Raw genomic sequence first — 18,568 nt, 5'->3', positions numbered from 1 at the left:
TGAACGGAACAGAAGCGTTTGTGTGTGAAAGTACAAATATATTCTGATAGGGAACCAGTTCTAAAACAGCTCTGTCTGAAATGTCAGACCAGAAACCATTTGGGAACCATTCCTGAACTAGAATATATCGCCTGTCTGAAATTCCTCAATATGTATAACGTTCCCATCCAGGTAGGGTTGCCAGGTCTGCCAGATGGGCGGTCAGGGGATAGGGGTGCACTTACCGGTAGCAGGCATGGAAGAAGCCAGAAATAAACACGAAGACGTAGGCAAGTCAGGGATATCAAGGGTGATGTGCCTGCGTCACCGAGGAGTGACATAGGCACATCGGGAACACTGGGGGTGATGCTCTGGTTTATGGGCAAAACCTCTATTGCAGAATTAGCTTCTTACCATAGAGTTTTGCCTGGTTTTTTTTTTGGGGGGGGGGGTTAATTTCCCCTGGTTCCTGATAGCCCTGAAGCAGGGGGAGGCGCTTCAAACCAGGGAATGCCCTGCCCTCAACTGGGGACTGACAACCCTACATCCAGGCATTGACATCCTTAGCTTAATCAGGTCTGATGGATCATGTGGCCTGTAGCCATGCTCCATTTTTATACCTGGGTACAGTGCAGGTCCAATTGGAGGCATCAGACACAGTGAACAACTAATAGCCCTGATGTGGATACAGTAGATCTTCACCATTTGCAGATTTGTCACTCACATTACAATCATGTGATGCAGTCTCAAGCCTGTTTTTACTCCTACTGTACCACCCTCCTACTGTACCACCCTCGTAATCATTATATCATTAAATTTGTGAGAAATTTGGTTATTTCGCTATTGGGAGGCAGCAGAATCTTCCAGAATTTGCAAATTTTGCCATTGATGTTGACCTTGGAAATGGAGAGTCTACTGTAGCTATAAATATGACCTATCTCACAATTAGTTTTGGCTTACTTGGCATAGGCCTTCTCCAGCAGGGCACTCCAGAACTCATTTCCTTCTTCTGAGTGCAAAAATACTAGCTGTCCATTTTTGGTGGGGAGCCGGTCATCAACTACAACATCTACCCACTCTCCATATTGCCAGAACTGAGTAAAAGTGAATAGAGAGAGAGACATTGAAAATCAGGTCATGTAACAGCCCTTCAAGCTAGATCACATGCGTAAAATCTCAGGAAACAGCTAAACACATTCACACCCATGTGTTATCTTTCTGTGCAAATAACCATGACGTTCACAGTGTGAGATCACATAAGGAGGTGGGATACCTGATTGAGAATATGCTGCCAAAAAGTTAACCAACCAACAAGGGCTGAGATTCTTCTGCCTTTTCTGTGAAGTGGCACAGAGTTTACATAGCAGTAAATGAACACTTGTGCTACAGTCCCCACTGGCCTCTCTTGCTCTACTCAGTGTTATTGCTATATACAGTACTGAAGAGATACCTGGAAGTGAAAGATCCCAGCATAGTTTTTCTGGAAGCTCTGATCTTTGGGAACAACCCGGTCTAATATTTCTTGATCCAATGTGAGAGATGCAATGGCTGCCAGAAGCCAGCAATCACCTGGGAACATCAGGATTCATATAAGAACAGGATATGATTTCATATGAACATAAGAAGGAAACTTGAGTCAAATCATCCATCCCACAAGGTAGCCCATTGGATCCAGCCTCCAGGGAACCCTATGAAATTTTTACTCACAGTGTGATTTTTAAAAATGCTCAGTTTTACTTGTAAAGAAAACAGCAGTGAGACCTCATGTGTATTTCCTTAGAAGTATTATCATACTGCCATCTCTTACCATCTTGGAAAGGGAAAAGATCAGATTTCCAAAACTCTTTTTGGAGAGATCTTTCATGAAACACATTTGCTCATTAGTCTCTGCCAGAGTCCTTTTTAAAGGGGGCAAATGGAGGCAAAAACTCAAACCTCACAAGGCCACAAAGAACCACCACTGGTGCCCAGGAGAAGATTGTATCTGGGATCTTCCTTTATACCGCCCATATCCAATCCAATTATTATAAGAAAACAAATCATATGAGTTGCACGACTGCAGGGGTACCCAATGTCCATTGAGTGCCCTGACATTTTGTCTTCCCAGTCGCCATCTTTCGCAGCAGCCCTAGGGCTGCCTCACACATGGAGAGGCTACTTCCACAGTCACAAACATTGCTCTGTTTCAGTGCTTGAAGTGATCATATCCTTATCCTTTATAGGACCTGAAGAAATTTCAGTAGAATCATAGAATCACAGAATCATAGAGTTGGACGGGACCTCCAGGGTCATCTAGTCCAACCCCCTGCACAATCCAGGAAGTTCACAAATACCTCCCCCGCCACACCCCCAGTGACCGCTGTTCCATACCTAGGAGATAACAAAAAAAACTCCAGGATTGCTTCCTGACCTCAAAGTGGCAATCAGCATTTCCATGGGCGTGTAAAAAAGGGCCACAAGAACTAAGCACTGAGGCAACCTTTCCTGCCCTCCCTCTCATGATGTGCCTAAGTTCACAGAATCCGCATTGCTGTCAGATGGCCATCTAGCCTCTGTTTGAAAACCTCCAAAGAAGGAGAGCCCACCACTTCCGGAGGAAGCCTGTTCCACTGAGGAACCACTCTATCTAACTGTCAGGAAGTTCTTCCTAATGTTTAGCTGAAAACTCTTCTGGTTTAATTTCAACCCATTGGTTCTGGTCTGACCTTCTGGGGCAACAGAAAACAACTCCACACCATCCTCTAGATGACAGCCCTTTAAGTACTTGAAGATGGTTATCATATCACCTCTCAGTCATCTTCTCTCCAGGGTAAACACACCCAGCTCCTTCAACCTTTCCTCATAGGACCTGGTCTCCAGACCCTTCACCATCTTCATTGCTCTCCTCTGGATGTGTTGTCTATATCCTTCTTAAATTCTGATGCCCAAAACTGATAGCCCTGAAGCAGGGGAGGGGGGCCGTCAAACCGGGGAATGCCCAGTAATTTTGCATTTGCTCCGTTTACTGGGCCAGTGACTTCAGAAGGATCTACTCTAATTATTGTCAGGTGCAAGGGTACTGTTTAGTGCTTTTATTTGGTAGATGCTCCTAACAGTATTGTTTTTCTCTTTCAATTTTTGATACAGAAAAATTTAACATTGTGCTATGTAAAATGTAGTGGCAAATATATTAGGAAAGGGCCTTGCTCTGCATTAGAGATGTGTTGACCGCTATGGTACAACTCAAAGCATTCAGTAAGTCTAAATGCCATTCAAGCTCCCATCATTGTCATTTGAAGGATGTAGCAAAAAAAAAAGGTAGAGCTAACGTGTGTGCGTGTGTGTGTGTGTGTGGTGGAAAGTGCCGTCAAATCACAGTTGACTTATGGCGACCTCATGGGGTTTTCAAGGCAAGAGACGCTCAGGGGTGGCTTACTATTCCCTGCCTCCGCATTCCAATCCTGGACATCCTTAAAGGTCTCCTATCCAAATACTAGTCAAGGTCGACCCGGGGGGGGGGGGGTATATAAAATTCAAATCACATGTAAAAAATGTTTTCCTGCATGTTACAGATGAAAACCAAGATGTTTAAAAAAACAGGTTATTCAAATAGCATACATAAAATATTCTAAGTCTACCAGGTTGATCTTTTGCCTAACTTATTCCATTGACAAAGAAATAAAAGTTTAATGAAGAAAGACCTTAGAGACTGCCTGTCTTTTATTTCTCTAAATTAGACCCACTCTGGACTAGTTTTGAAAGAAAAATGTTTCACAGAAGATTCACAGATATGAGGGCGAGGAGTGTCTTTGCTTCAAAGACTACTCAGTGGGTCATATGCAAATAGAAAATCAAGGCTGGGTTCAGGCACCAAGTTTTAAATACTTGATATAGTACAATATCAGTGGGGAGGGGGGGTCCTCAGCTGGGTATTTGTTATTCGGAGACCTCTGGAGCTCCTTGTTTACAAGCACCTTTGCAGTTTATTAACTACTCTGATTATGGCAAGTTCTCAGCTGTATAAGAACAGGATATGATTTCATATGAACGTAAGAAGGAAACTTGATTGTGTGAGCCAATATGGGGAGGATGGGATGAGAAGGACCTGGCTGTGGCCTCTACCATCACCCTTTCCCACAAATCTTTATACAGACTTAAAAGCACCCTGATTCAGAACATGAGATCTAGATGCAGAATTCCCCATTTACTTCAGTGAAGGCACTCTACAGATGCATCCCTTACTGCTAGGGTTGCCAGGTATGGGTGGGAAAATACCTGGAGACTTTGGGTGTGGAACCAGGAGAGGGTGGGGTTTGGGGAGGGGAGGGGCCTCAGCATGGTTACAGTGCCATAGAGGCCACCCTTCAAAGCAGCCATTTTCTCCAGGGCGGCTGATCTCTGTCAGCTGGAGATCAGTTGTAAAAGCGGGAGATCCCCAGGCCCCACCTGGAGGCTGGCAACCCTAATTACTGCCATTCCCATCAGCTGCTCTGGGGCCTCAGCGGACACAGCCTCAGTTGTGAGCAAGGAAGGTGGCTAGCTCCTCAAGCTCTGCTTTTTACAGTTACCAGTCTCCAGCTGGGGCCTGGAGAGCTCCTGCTATTACAATTGATGACAGAGATCACAACTGGTCTCCAGATAAACAACATCAGTTCCCCTGGAGAAAATGGCTGTTTTGGAGGGTGGACTCTGTGGCATAGTACTCTGTTGAGGTCCCTCCCATCCCCAAACCCTGCCCTCCAGGCTCCCCAAATCACTGGGTATTTCCACGCCCAGAGCTGGCAGCCCTGGCTTCCATGCAGCTATATCACCAGCAACCAGTCCAGGCTGCAGTTGTTGCTTTAGGTTGCATCTATAGGCAGAGAATGTTTCCTCACACCTCTGTTCACCCGGCAACCCCCTGACTTGGCCCAGGATGCTCCCAGGTAGAGCACCTTGTAATTTGCTCCTCCCTTCTAGAGTTGCCAACCCCAGGTTAGGAAATTCCTGGATATTTGGGGTTTGGGGTTGGGGAGGGGAGGGTCCTCAGCTGGGTATAATGCCACCCTCCAAATCAGCCACTTTCCCCAGGGCAACCTGATCTCTGTAGTCTGGACATCAGTTGTAATTTTGGGAGATCTCAGGGCCCCATGAGGAGGCTGGCAGCCCTAGTGTTGCTCCCGCTTTATGGAACAGCCTCACTGGGGAGGGGAGGCCGACTGCCATCCCTGAGAACTTTTGGGAGGCCCAGCGGGACCGTTTTATTTCCCAGGGCTTTTAATGGATGGTTGCCGGTGGGCATTTTATGAAGTTTTATTACGTTTGGGGAGAATTTGTGGTTTTATTATCTGATGTTTTGATTATGTGTTGTAAATTGTCTTGAGCCATGGTGAAAGGCAGGATATAAATGTTTCAATTAATAAAAATAAAAACAGTACATAAATAAGTTGAAATCCACAAGACAGGGTGTGTGTGTTTTTTTAATTCCCAGTGTCTGGAGGCCATGAACAGAACATGAAATATGTGCCAATCATCTATAATTGCCTGAAACAATTATATTGGAGCTTACCATGAATGAGAAAGCACCAACAGTCACATGTTTAGTCCACATGCATTCATGTAGTCATTACCCTCTTTCTCTTTTTCTTCACTACATAGGTTTTAGACAACATGAACAATCTTTAACATGAACATTCTTCAAAAATATACTTCTTTACAGTAGTCTCGGTGAAATAAATGGATCAATTAGTTTCTGAATTATATGCCTTACCTGGCTTAACTCCCATTCATGTATAACAACACTGACCCCCCCTTCTTATAGATGTGGTTCCATTCCCTAACAACTCTGAACACTAGAAATAAACTACCATTCTTCTTAATACCTTTCGTTTCACTTGTGGCTTTCTGAAACATTTAGCTTCTGAAATGTAATGTTCAATGATTTTTATGGACATTTATGGAAATGAGTATGTTTTATGAGACTCTTATTATAAAGTTCATTTCCCCAAAATAGTGTATGGTAGGCATAACTCACCCACTTTCTAATCTGACAATCTACTGTATATGATGGAGGATCAATTATGCACCCCTCCCTTTTAGCATAAAGGTAAAGGTTTCCCTTGCTTGAAAGTCAGTCGAATCCGACTCTAGGGGGCAGTGCTCATTTCCGTTTCCAAGCTGAAGAGCCAGTGCTGTCTGAAGATGTTTCCGTGGTCATGTGGCCGGCATGACTAAACGCCGAGCCGCACAGAACACTGTTCCCTCCCCACCAAAGCGGTACCTATTTATCTACTTGCAATTTCTTGCTTTCGAACTGCTAGGTTGGCAGGAGCTGGGACCAGAGATGGGAGCTCACTCGTTCACGCGGCACTAGGGACTCGAACTGCCAAGCTACAGACCTTTCGGCCTGCAGTTCAGCATCTTAACCTCTGAGCCACCACGGCACCCCCTTTTAGCATAGCATGCATTTAAAATGAAGTGAAGCTGGGAGCTTTGGGGTGTGATGCTATTACATCATGGCATTACTGCAATGCTCTAGCATTCCCCCCTTTTAGCATAGCATGCACTTGCAAAATCTCTCCTACAGTATCACACTGACATCACATCAGTGATATGACGTGATGTCAATTCTGGATATTTGCTGAAGTGATGTCATACCAACACTTTTTAGATTTTCCTCTCCCTGTGAAACCATAAAGTTTTATCTGAATCCTACAGAACATAACTTCTGGATATTTGCTGGATGTGATGTCACACCATCTGTGCAATGGTGCTTTTCTAGAAGAGAGTGGCAGGAAAGTCTCCTTAGGCCACAGACTATAGGTGCATTATTTCTTGTTTAAATGTTTTAGAGTTTGCCACCTTTGGAACTCTTAAGTTGGCTGGAAATTTTTTGAATAATTAAAATTAATACTTTTGGAGAGTTGTCATCAGTTATCTTGAGGTTACGGCTAGTATGGTTGCCAACCTCAAGGTGGGGCATGGAGTCCTCCCAGAATTACAACCAATCTTAAAACTACATAGATCAGTTCCCCCAGAGAAAATGGCAGCTGTGTACAGTAGACTCTATGGTATCACTTCCCTGCCAAACTCACTCCCTTCTCCAAATTCCACCCTCCCCGGGCTTTACCCCCAAATATCCAGGAATGTCCCAGTTGGAGTTGGCAACCATGATGGCAGGTAGTGTTGCTAGCGTCCAGGTGGGGCCTGGAGATGCGCTGGAATTATATCTGACCTCCAGACTACAGAGATCAGTTACCCTGGAGAAAATAAAGTTTGCGTGGTGCCACTGGACACAAACTTTGTTCTGCTGCTGCAGACTAACACAGCTGCCCACCTGAATCTGTCTTCCTGGAGAAAATGTCTGCTTTGGAGGGACATTATACCCTGCTGAAGTCCCTCCCTTCCTCAAATGGCTGTTCTTGTGCCCGCCGTAGGGTCTCCCCCCAAATCTCCCAACCTGAAGTCTGCTACTCTAGTCTTTTAAAAACTTGCAGACTTTTATTATTCTGTTAAAAGGTGTAATGCCATACACTCCACCCTCCAAAGCTGCCATTTTCTCTGTAGCCTGGACAGCAGTTGTAATTTTGGGAGGTCTCCAGACCTCACCGGGGGATTGGCAAATTTAGGACTAGTGCAAATAAAAATAGTGTATATCAGTCCCAGTCTACAAGCTCAAAAAAAATGCTCAGTTAATACTATTTTCTGTAGTCAGAAAGGGCAACATAGGCTTGTGCAGGGGTCGTTTCATAGAAAAAGAGCTAGGGGAACTCATTAGCATAACTCATTAGCATATGCCACACCCCCTGACATCACCGGAAGTGTGTCATAAGGCCACACACACCGCCCCCAATGGTCCCGGCCGCCACTGGCGGCCTTGCAGCTCCACTGCCGAGCCCCATGAGGGGCCCGGTGGTGGACCTGCAAGGCCGGCGGGAGTGCAAGGAAGCCCCGCGAAGGCCCTCCCTGGCCCCAGGCAGGCAGGGGTGGGGAGAGGCAGGGAGGAAGCAACTTACCCTCCCTCTTCTCCTGCCTCCTCCTGGCTGAATGAGGGCCGGAAGCGGGGCAGCCGGAAGCAGGGGGTGGGGCTTCGTCATGTGCCCCGCCCCCCGTACCTCACCCTGGGGAACTGCGATCCCCCGCGATTCCCCCCCGAAATGACCTCTGGGCTTGTGTTATATTTTTTCCCCTCAAACAGCAAAGGAGTTTCTGTTGTTCTACACAAAAAAGTATTCCGAGTTCATTTACTCACCCAGGTCTCCTTGACGAATATCTGTCCGAGTTGCTCCTCCAACAATGAACTGTGCATTCGGAACAAGTTCCTGAAAATAATGGCTGAATTAGATAGTCCGTGTGTGTAAAATACAGTAAACTACCAGGCCCAGCAATGAGCCATCACACTAATTTTCAAAAGGTTGTACTTAAGGAAGGAATTTATGAGGTATAAATTGTAAATTGGAGTAACAGATTAAGTTGATAATCAATGGGGTTTCTTGGTGTTTGAGGATTAGGACTAAAATGAGTTTTTTTGACCTGAGCATCTTTGCGTCTGTGTTTTTCAGTTATTCAAAGGACCATTAGCTCTCAAAAAAAGAACAGCTACAGAGATCCTGCAACATGTTTCTCCCACACCTGGAGTAAATTTCCCCCCTCATTAAGTTTGAATTTGCTTCTTTTTATGATGGTTTTTATAATATTTATGGGTTGTTTTTTACTGTGGATTCTTTAGATTTTTTGCTGGTTGTATTGGGCGCATGGTAGATTTTCACTGATCCTTTTCAGTGGTGGCCCCTACCTGGTGGAACGAGCTCCTGGAGATGATCAGGGCCCTGCAGGACCTTATGCAGTTCCGCAGGACCTGTAAGACGGAGCTCTTCCGCCAGGCTTTCACATAGGGGCCACCACTACCACCGCCACCAATGAGGTGGATAACATCAAGGTTAAGGATGGCCCGGGAAGATCTGCCACAATTTCTGCGTGACCGATACCACTGGATTTACCTGGTTGAGCTATAGGATAACATCATCCTTGGAGAACTGTCTGTTACCATCTGGCATGTATCCGGAGACCATCTTGTTAAATTGAGTACAATTGTTATTAATTGTTATTAATGTTTTTATTGTTTTATCTGTTTTATATGGGCTTTGCCCCTCGTAAGCCACCCTGAGCCCACTCTGCGGGGAGGGCGGGGTATAACTAATAAATAAATAAATAAATAAATATGCTAACAGGTGGGATATATTTTGAATAAATACGTTACATCTAAAATGAACAAATTGTATGCATTATAATTTTAATGTGATGAAATAAAATACAACTATTTTCAATGGATTCTGACATGCAAAACAAGGTTTATGAATATTCCAACCAATGTTCCCTCAAAGCTGTGGAGTCTTGTGAGCAAAAATTCTGCTTTGTGAGCTACGGGCATTAAAGTTGTGAGCGAGCGATTTGGCTACTGCATAAATCAGTTTGCTCTGGAGCCCTCCTTCCTGAGCTCAGACAAAAATGTGTGAGCCGGAGACTAAAAAACTGTGAGCTAGCCCACACTAACTCAGCTTAGAGGGAACACTGATTCCAACACATGTCCAGATACTGCTCCCCATGCCCCAGTTCAATAGACATTTGGATGATTTGTCAAGATACAGCTAATCAGTCAAAGCTGATGGGTCTAAGAAGCATAGTTGTGTTGTCATTGTGCTAAACTACATGTACATTTAGAGCCAGTCAAAAAGACCAAAATAGCTCTGCTTATCTTGGTGTGGAGTTTTTTGACATTAATAAACATATTTTATTATTGTAAACCACAAGTTAATATACTTTGGAGTAGGGGTAGTATTACATAGTGATCGCCAAAATTACAGAAATTGTAAAGTTTTTTTAACAACAAATAAAGATGTGTACAACTTTCACAATTCCCCTCCCTGTTGTTTTTTATATAAAAAGTAAAGAAACTTAATCTTGGCCCAATAAGATTCATTCTTTAATTGGTTGGTACTTGTATATAGTTTCTTTCAATGTAATGCTACTAAAGTAGAGTATTCGGCTATCTCTGCACTATCTGTCTTGGCTCTTGAGGGTTTTTTTTCAATAAAAGGAAGCCATTTTTCTAATAAATCAGATTGGTGAGTTTAGATATTTGTTTTTTGTATAATATCTGTTATCTTATCTATAATGAAATAATCGCATAACCTGAGATACCATGAGTGCACTGTAGGGAGTTCTCTTTCCTTCCATTTTGTACTTATACATTTTTTGCTGTTGTAGTCATAATCAGGGTTCCTTCTAAGCTGAGTTAGTGTGAGCAAGCTCACACTTTTTAGCCTCCAGTTCACACATTTTTGTCTACTCTCAGGAAGGATGGCTCCAGAGCAAATTAATTTATGCAGGAGCCAAATCGCTCGTTCACAACTTTCATGCCAGAAGCTCACAAAGGAGAATTTTTGCTCAGAAGACTTCACAGCTTATAGGGAACATCTCCCTTATAAATAAAAGCCGAATGGTGGTGGCACTTCTCTAGAACATTCCACATGCTCTGGAATTGGTTGGCGCCCTGGTGTGTCACTTAGACTCTGTCCCTATCCACTGGCTGCATTGCTTGAGTCTCGCCTCCAATATTCTAAACAGTTTGGTGTTCATCTCCCCCTCATAGCCAGTCAGAACACAGAGGTTATTTGCATATGCAGCCTCATTGGCCTTTGCCTCGGAACACAGAGGTCGTTTGCATATGCGACTTGATTGGCTTTTGGCTCTAACATTCTAAACAGTTTGCTGTTCTGAGGTAAAATGTGTCCAAGTGGAAAGCTGAAGAGTGAGGGGGAAATAAAGGTAGGTTGATGATTGGCTGGGAAGGAGATAGGGTTGCTAACTCCAGGTGGGAAATTCCTGGAGATGTGAGAGATGGAGCCTGGAGAGGGTGAGGTTTCAGGAGGCGTGGGACCTTGGACAGGTACAAAGTAATAGATTCCACCCTCCAAACCAACTATTCCCTTCTGGGGAACCATCGTTGCCAATCTCCAGGAGAGGGCTGGAGATCACTCAAAATTACAACTGTTCTTTAGGTAGCAGAGTTCAGTTCCTCTGGAAAAAATGGTGGACTCAGTGTCATTATACCCTGCTGAGGTCACCACAGCAAATTGACACTGAGCGTCCAAGGCCGGGGAACCCACCCAGAGTCTCTTTCTAGAGTTTGTTGTATTTATTTCCACAACGGGGATTTTTCCTAGGTCATAATCATTATTAATTCTTGTCTAATTTTGGGTATTTTTCATATTTTCCATAGATTGAGGAGGATAGTTTCAGGAGTTGTAATGCCAATTATTTGGCCTATTTCCTTTATGATTTGTTTTCAGAACAGTTTAATCACCTTACAGAACCACCACCTATGGAGGTAAATACCTTTTCCTCCACAGATTTTCCAGCATTGGGGTGTCATATTATCAGGGGTCATTTCGTAGAAAAAGAGCTAGGGGAACTCATTAGCATAACTCATTAGCATATGCCACACCCCCTGACATCAGGGGCCCGGTGGTGGACCTGCAAGGCCAGCAGGAGTGCGAGGAAGCCCCGCCAAGGCCCTCCCTGGCCCCAGGCAGGCAAGCAGGGGGTGGGGAGAGGCGGGGAGGAAGCAACTTACCCTCCCTCTTCTCCTGCCTCCTCCTGGCTGAATGAGGGCTGGAAGCGGGGCGGCCGGAAGCAGGGGGCAGGGCTTCATCATGTGCCCCGCCCCCTGCACCTCACCAGGGGGAACTGCGTTCCCCCCCCTTCCCCCCCCCCGAAATGACCTCTGCATATTATGATTGGTATGAGCACGTTGAGCAGGAGTTAGCTCTGGTTATCTCGGTAACACATATCAGCACATGATCATTGTCAATCTACCTCACATGATTGTAGAACGATGTTTGAGGTCTCCAGACTTTTTTTTCACAGCACAGGGATGGGATGACAGAGGAAGAAATTTTCACTAAAAGATCCTGAAAATGTTCCTTTCTATATGCCATTTTGTCCCATCCTCAAAAATGTTTCCATTTCCACATATGAATTTGGATTCTGTAACAATGTATAATGTCATACCATGTAATAACCAATTGTCTCCAGAACAAAGCTGGAGTGCTTTTAAGTTACAATTCATGTCAAATTTGTGCAAGTAATCCAAGTGTGTGTGTGTGCGTACACACACACACACACGTACACACCTTTCTCAAGTATCCTAGAGTGTTCTAAATGAAGGTGAAGTGGGTTGAGGGGGGAGGATAGGAAGTGGGGGTATCACTGCTTTCAAGAGAGAAGCTGGAATTCCTGACATAGCAGTTTTTGAAAGATCAGATCTTCTCTGAGGCACACTGTCAGACACTGAGATAAGTCAGCACATGCTGTGAGCAGCTGTTTGTTTTGCTTACATCTACCATGTAGCCTAGAGATACAGCATATCAGCCATCTTGCAAACAGGAGCCTGCATGAATCAAGTAAGAGCAGTGAACAATGGAATAGAGGCCAAGGATGCTGTCAGGGTCATAAAATCTCAGCATTAATTGCTTGATACTCTTTGCTTCCATGTTCTTAAGATATCTTTATTGGGATATTTGGTTAATATAGCAGAGTTTTGCCCAGTCATAGAAGTGTGATACTGAGTGCAGTAAATAAATCTCCCAGGAAGTATATTGCAAAACAGGTAAACTTACATTTATTCAAGTAGAACGAGTTCAGATTCAGGTTGCAGCCGAAAGAAGAGAAAGAAGCTTAATCTAAAGTTTCCCTATCACAAATGGCCAGCTTGGCCAGCATCATGTATGTGGGAGTGGGGGTATTGCATCTACAGGAGAGACAAGTAGAGACATGTCTCCATGGAAGGCTGGGGGTGGGGGGAGAGAATGGGTCAGAGGGCAGCTTCCAGGTTAAAACAATGAGAGACATCTCATTCAAAGAGATAACACCTATACACACTTAGAGTGATGTAGCACCCCCCAGTGTCCAGGCATGCTGAGGTGCTTACTCCACCTTATCCCAAGAGAGGAGGAATTTTTTGGAGACAGCAAGTTAAAAGCCAGAGTTTATCTGGGCTGTGTCTGCTAAGGAAGGAAAGAATACCGTTTTCACGGTAAACTGCCCCTGGACTTGAATCTAACTCTCCCGTTTTCACATAAGGGCACTTTTGTTCTGTTTAGTCATGCCTCCTCCTCAAACAGCTGCAGGCAGAATAGGAGCAGGGACTGCACAAAGCACTTAATGCAGAACTATATTATCTGTAAAATCCAGCAATACCCAGCCCGATAGGCAAGTTCCAACTATGTGTTTACTCAGAACTATATCGTGTTCAACAGCAGTGAAATTCACCACCAGTTGATATCGGGAAGGCCGTTAGCAAAAATGGCTTTAAAAAGAGGATCAGACAGATTTATGGAAGCATGACCCATCAATGGCTACTAGTCATGGAGATTAAAGATAACCACCTTCACATTCAAGGGCAGTGTTGTGTTTTCTTTCATACTGTATGAAGACTGGCCCTTCTTCAACAAAGGTTTTATTTATATAGACAATATTATAGTATCTATCCATATACAAGATGCTGTTTATATATCTCTCCATTGTTTGAACTGCTCTGGCCCAGTTGACGACAGACTAGCTATTTATGTTTCGAACCTTCAGTGTGCTGCAGGTTTTAAAGGTACACTATCATCACGTTTATGCCATTTAAGGGGGAGAGAGATGCCTTTCCTGAAGAACTCACATTGTCATAGACCTGTGTCGATGTTCACTGAATGAGAATAAAGGAAGATGGAATTGCCCCAATGTCCCACTCATGACCTCTGTGCATTCAGTGGACTGACCACATGCAGCCCTATGCACATAGCAAGGCCACACCCATGGACTCTTCAGTGCAAATGGGACCAGTGTTCCCTCTAAGCTGAGTTAGTGTGAGCTAGCTCACAGTTTTTTAGCCTCTGGCTCACACATTTTTGTCTTTGCTCGGGAAGGATGGCTCCAGAACAAACTAATTTATGCAGTAGCCAAATCACCTGCTCACAACTTTAGTTCCAGTAGCTCACAAAGCAGAATTTTTGCTCACAAGACTCCATAGCTTAGAGGGAACATTGAATGGGACCCTGGGAAAAAGTAGGATTTTCTTGTTCTTACACACCTGTGTGCATATAATTTTAACACACATGATGGGTCTCTGTGTAGACATCCCATTCATTGAATGCACAGAGGCCAAGGGCAGGGCATTTTTAAGACATATGTGATTGATGGTCCATACAGGGCTCAAGTAGGGTTGCCAGCCTCCAGGTGGGGCCTGGAGATCTCCCGCTATTAGAACTGATCTTCAGCTGACAGAGATCAGCTCCCATGGAGAAAATGGCTGCTTTGGAGGGTGGGCTCTATGGCATTGTACTATGCTGAGGCCCCTCCCTTCCCCAAACCCTGCCCTCTCCCGGATCCACCCCCAGAGTCTCCAGATATTTTCCGAACCAGAGCTGGCAATTCTAGGCTCACGTCAGCATGGACTACTCCCACACTATATCACACAGTCTTTTTGGAGTTAACTGCATTAAGGGAAATCCAGTAGTGGTAAAATCTCCCTATAGAAGTAGAGTTGCATATCTTCTGTTCAAACGAAATACTTCAACTACGGTAGTTTTTAGAACAACGTTTGAGTCCAGTGGCATCTTTAAGACCAACAAAGTTTCATTCCAGGTATAAACTTGTGAGACTGAAGTAAGTAATCTCAATGAATACAATATTTTCCAAGCCTGTTGCTTTATGGTTGCCTTAAAAACCCCAAATCTGTGAACATTCTTAATTTGCATTAATGGGCGAATAAGAAAATATAGGTATGTTTGCACGTATTTGCTTTTTTTGTTTGTTTGTTAATTTATTGTTCCCCAGGTCTCCTGGGGGATTTTAGCAGAGAAATCAACACCTGTCTGGTTCTCTCCCCTCCCTTTTAAAAATCTATAAACCTACTGAAGTGTTTACTTTATACATTTTAGTTGCCATTCTTTTTTAATAATACCTAGGTACCTGGAAAGTAAGAGCCTTTTTCAGAGATGTTTGGTTCTTTTGTTAAAATGTATATTAAAAATATTTTGTGGCTTTTCACCATGTGATTTTAACTTAATTTTTCTTCTTTTTTTCTCAGCACTACTAAGTTCTCATTCTTTTCTTGATACCCTCTTGTTAACAGGAAGACAGGGAGGCCATGACGCAAATGACTGGACTGTAAACACTCTCAGGGCTAAGCAATGTCTGCACTATCTGATCAGTTGCTAACGCTCAAGGGAAGCTTAGAGGTCATCTTTGACACGGCATAAAATGCTGGAGATAGTGGGAAAAACAGTAAAATCAGACTCTTTAAATAAAAGGGAACAATTTAAAACAAAAGGAAAAGCAGATGATTTTTATTACATTTCACGGGGCAAAAAATCAGCTGTCCCAATATATTATTAAAGAGAGTTATTGTTTTTAGCTACTTCTGCTTGCTGTATGAGAAACAGGGCAAAATGTCTTGGATAGCAACTACTAGTACCTCTAAAAGAGTGGAAGTTATTTTTTGATAACTTGAAAAAAAGTTCAAGCCTATTAAAACCACTTGATATGCACAGCACAGAAGGAAGTCCTACAAAAGAACATTTCCAGGTATTCTCAGCTGTGAATGTTGCCAGATGTCCCAGTTCACAAAACATAATAGATGCCTTTTCATTTTCACATTGCACATTTCCATGGAATATAATGAATGCTCCTGACTCAAGACACTGTAACTCTAAAAGTGTCCCTGATTTTAGGTGATTTGATTGACAGCCCTATTAGTTTTCAAAGGACTTGAAACCTCTGGGAGGAGACTTCAGCAACTTTGTTCCTATCTAAACTTGCAAAATGGAGGTGAAGGACAGTGAAAAAAGAGTAAAGGGAAACTTCTTTCAAAGTTCAAGATGGGCTGAACTCAATAAACTTTGGACAAAACCACCCTGATTAACCCAGGTGTCTCCCTGGTTCACATTTAAAATAGGTGGTGTGTTGTCTACTTTTTATAACTAAATGTAATACAGTTTATGAGAACTAAATAGTTTTCCTTGGTTGCTTTATGTCCCCAAACACTTTGTTCCCAGACCATCTAAGCTCCCAGATCATCTCTAATTTCAATAGAGAGACAGGCTGGGAAGAGAGAGAGAGAGAGAGAGAGAGAGAGAGAGAGAGAGAGAGAGAGAGAGAGAGAGTTCAGATAGTGTTACCCACACACATTTTTTTCCTTAATGAACTGGGGACCACTGCCTCTCATTTATTTATTTAATATATTTCCCCCCATGTTTTCCTTTGAGAAGCTCAAGGCAGCCTACACTGCTATCTCTTTATCCTCACATCAGTCCTGTGAGATAAGTTACCCTGAAACAGACAGCAACTGGCCCAAGATAATTCAGTGAGTCTGATGGCAAAGTGGCGACTTGAACCTTGGTATCCCACTACTACTACTACTACTACTACTACTACTACTACTACTACTACTACTACTACTACTACTACTACTACTACTACTACTACTACTACTACTACTACTACTACTACTACTACTACTACTACTACTACTACTACTACTACTACTACTACTACTACTACTACTACTACTACTACTACTACTACTACTACTACTACTACTACTACTACTACTACTACTACTACTACTACTACTACTACTACTACTACTACTACTACTACTACTACTACTACTACTACTACTACTACTACTACTACTACTACTACTACTACTACTACTACTACTACTACTACTACTACTACTACTACTACTACTACTACTACTACTACTACTACTACTACTACTACTACTACTACTACTACTACTACTACTACTACTACTACTACTACTACTACTACTACTACTACTACTACTACTACTACTACTACTACTACTACTTCCACTACTACTACTACTACTACTACTACTACTACTACTACTACTACTACTACTACGCTGACTCTCATACTTTAAACATGAACAAGGGAGAGCTTAGAACTTTTTAAAAAGGAACGACTCTTATCTTACCACATCCAGTTCTATCCTTAGAGTCACTGTAAATTTGGAGATGATTTTTCAGGTAAACTGAACATCATTAAGAGCGAGCAGGCCATCAACAATATATACTCACTGGGGGTCGTTTCCAGATAATGCCTTGAGTTTTAGGAGAATATGGTCCCAAATCTCTGTAGCCAAGAGCAGAAGGGCACGCTGGGAATTCTTCATCTTTGAAGAGAGCACCAGACTGCAAGCACTGCCTCCTTAGAGCCTCAAAATCCTGCTTTAAGTACTTCACTGCATTGGCATTGGAACCAAGACCTTCCAATGCTGCCTTCTCTCGGGCCAGTTTAGTTGCTACACTTGCCATTGCTCTCTGCTCCTGGTACCATGCAAGAGCACAAGAGAGCTCCAGGCATAAATGAAAGGTGGAAAGTGTGCAAGTGAAGGGCCTGGTGAGGGTGGAGTGAGCAAACACATTACACAGCCCAGCACCTGTAGGAAAAGAAGGCAACACTGTAAAGTAAATATGTACACACTTTAAAAAGAATGGGAGGAAACAAGGAGATTACTACTGAACAGAAATCATCCAATAAGTCCACCCATCACTTAATTCTTTGCTGTGATTCAAAGGCAAAACTTGAAGTGAAAATCAGGGAATAACAGTGCGCAAAGTCTAAGCCTCTCACCTTTGATACTATGTGCCTGTAATGCCCTTGAGGATTGATTCACATAATTGGCTTTTTCCTGAAATTCTGAAAATTGCTGTGATGGCAGTTTCAAATTATAACTCATTTGATTGATTGATTTATCTACTTCATTTATATCCTGCCTTTCTCCACAATGGGGTCCCAAAATGGCTTACATTATTCTCCTCTTCTCCATTTTATCCTCACAACAATCCTGTGAGGTAGGTTAGGCTGAAAGAATGTGACTGGCCCAAGGTCACCCAGAGAATTTCTGTGGAATACAAAAGAACTCTCAGTGCCTCACCCTTGGTTTTCTGAGATATTTTCCTCAAAGCCATGTGTCACAGCAATTGCACAGCATTCTAAAGAATACTTTAGACATGGGTTCAAAGTTTTTAAATATATGTACTCAAACATGTCAGGGGCCTCCAACAAAACAAAAAGCAGTTTGGACGTTGTCTCCAAGCCTACACAGTCTTGAGGTCCATTCAAGTAGGAGTCATCCCCCTCACTCTCTCCTTTCTGAAGTTCAAAATTTGCATGAGGGGGAAATAATTTTTTTAAAAAATATCTTTTGAGCTTGAGCCAAGCACAGCCAACTGTAACTTGGAAGCTTCTGAGATCTGTTCTTTGTCCTGGAACAGTGAGTGAGAGCACGGGGTGGTGGGTACACAAAAACTCCATGGTTTTCAGATACATAATTGGGTTTTTTAATGTAGAACACAACATTTGAAGTGAGCCTTGTCATCTGCACTGGTTCTTTTTTTATCAGTGCATGCACACAGGAATCATTTGTAGTACACATTGGTGTAGTGGTTAAGTGTGCGGACTCTAATCTGGGAGAACCAGGTTTGATTCCCCACTCCTCCACTTGCATCTGGCTGGATGACCTTGGGCAAGCCATAGTTCTGATAAGAGC

General features: G+C 43.2%; 1 protein-coding gene across 1 annotated transcript in view; it reads right to left on the bottom strand.

Moving 5' to 3' along the window:
• The window catches only part of CAPN8 (calpain 8), an 80,323-nt gene extending 62,993 nt beyond the window's left edge, over positions 1-17,330 (bottom strand). The window contains 4 exon segments of the mRNA XM_015424575.1: positions 940-1,073; positions 1,430-1,548; positions 8,189-8,258; positions 17,094-17,330. Coding sequence (XP_015280061.1) covers positions 940-1,073; positions 1,430-1,548; positions 8,189-8,258; positions 17,094-17,330 — 560 coding nt within the window.
• Between the last annotated feature and the right edge of the window lie 1,238 nt (positions 17,331-18,568).

The sequence above is a fragment of the Gekko japonicus genome, unplaced genomic scaffold, assembly GCF_001447785.1.
Source record: "Gekko japonicus isolate JY-2015 unplaced genomic scaffold, Gekko_japonicus_V1.1 scaffold404, whole genome shotgun sequence".
Taxonomy (NCBI): Eukaryota; Metazoa; Chordata; class Lepidosauria; order Squamata; family Gekkonidae; genus Gekko; species Gekko japonicus.
The sequence above is the reverse complement of the archived record's forward strand: the minus strand, read 5'-3'. Positions and strand labels throughout refer to the sequence as shown.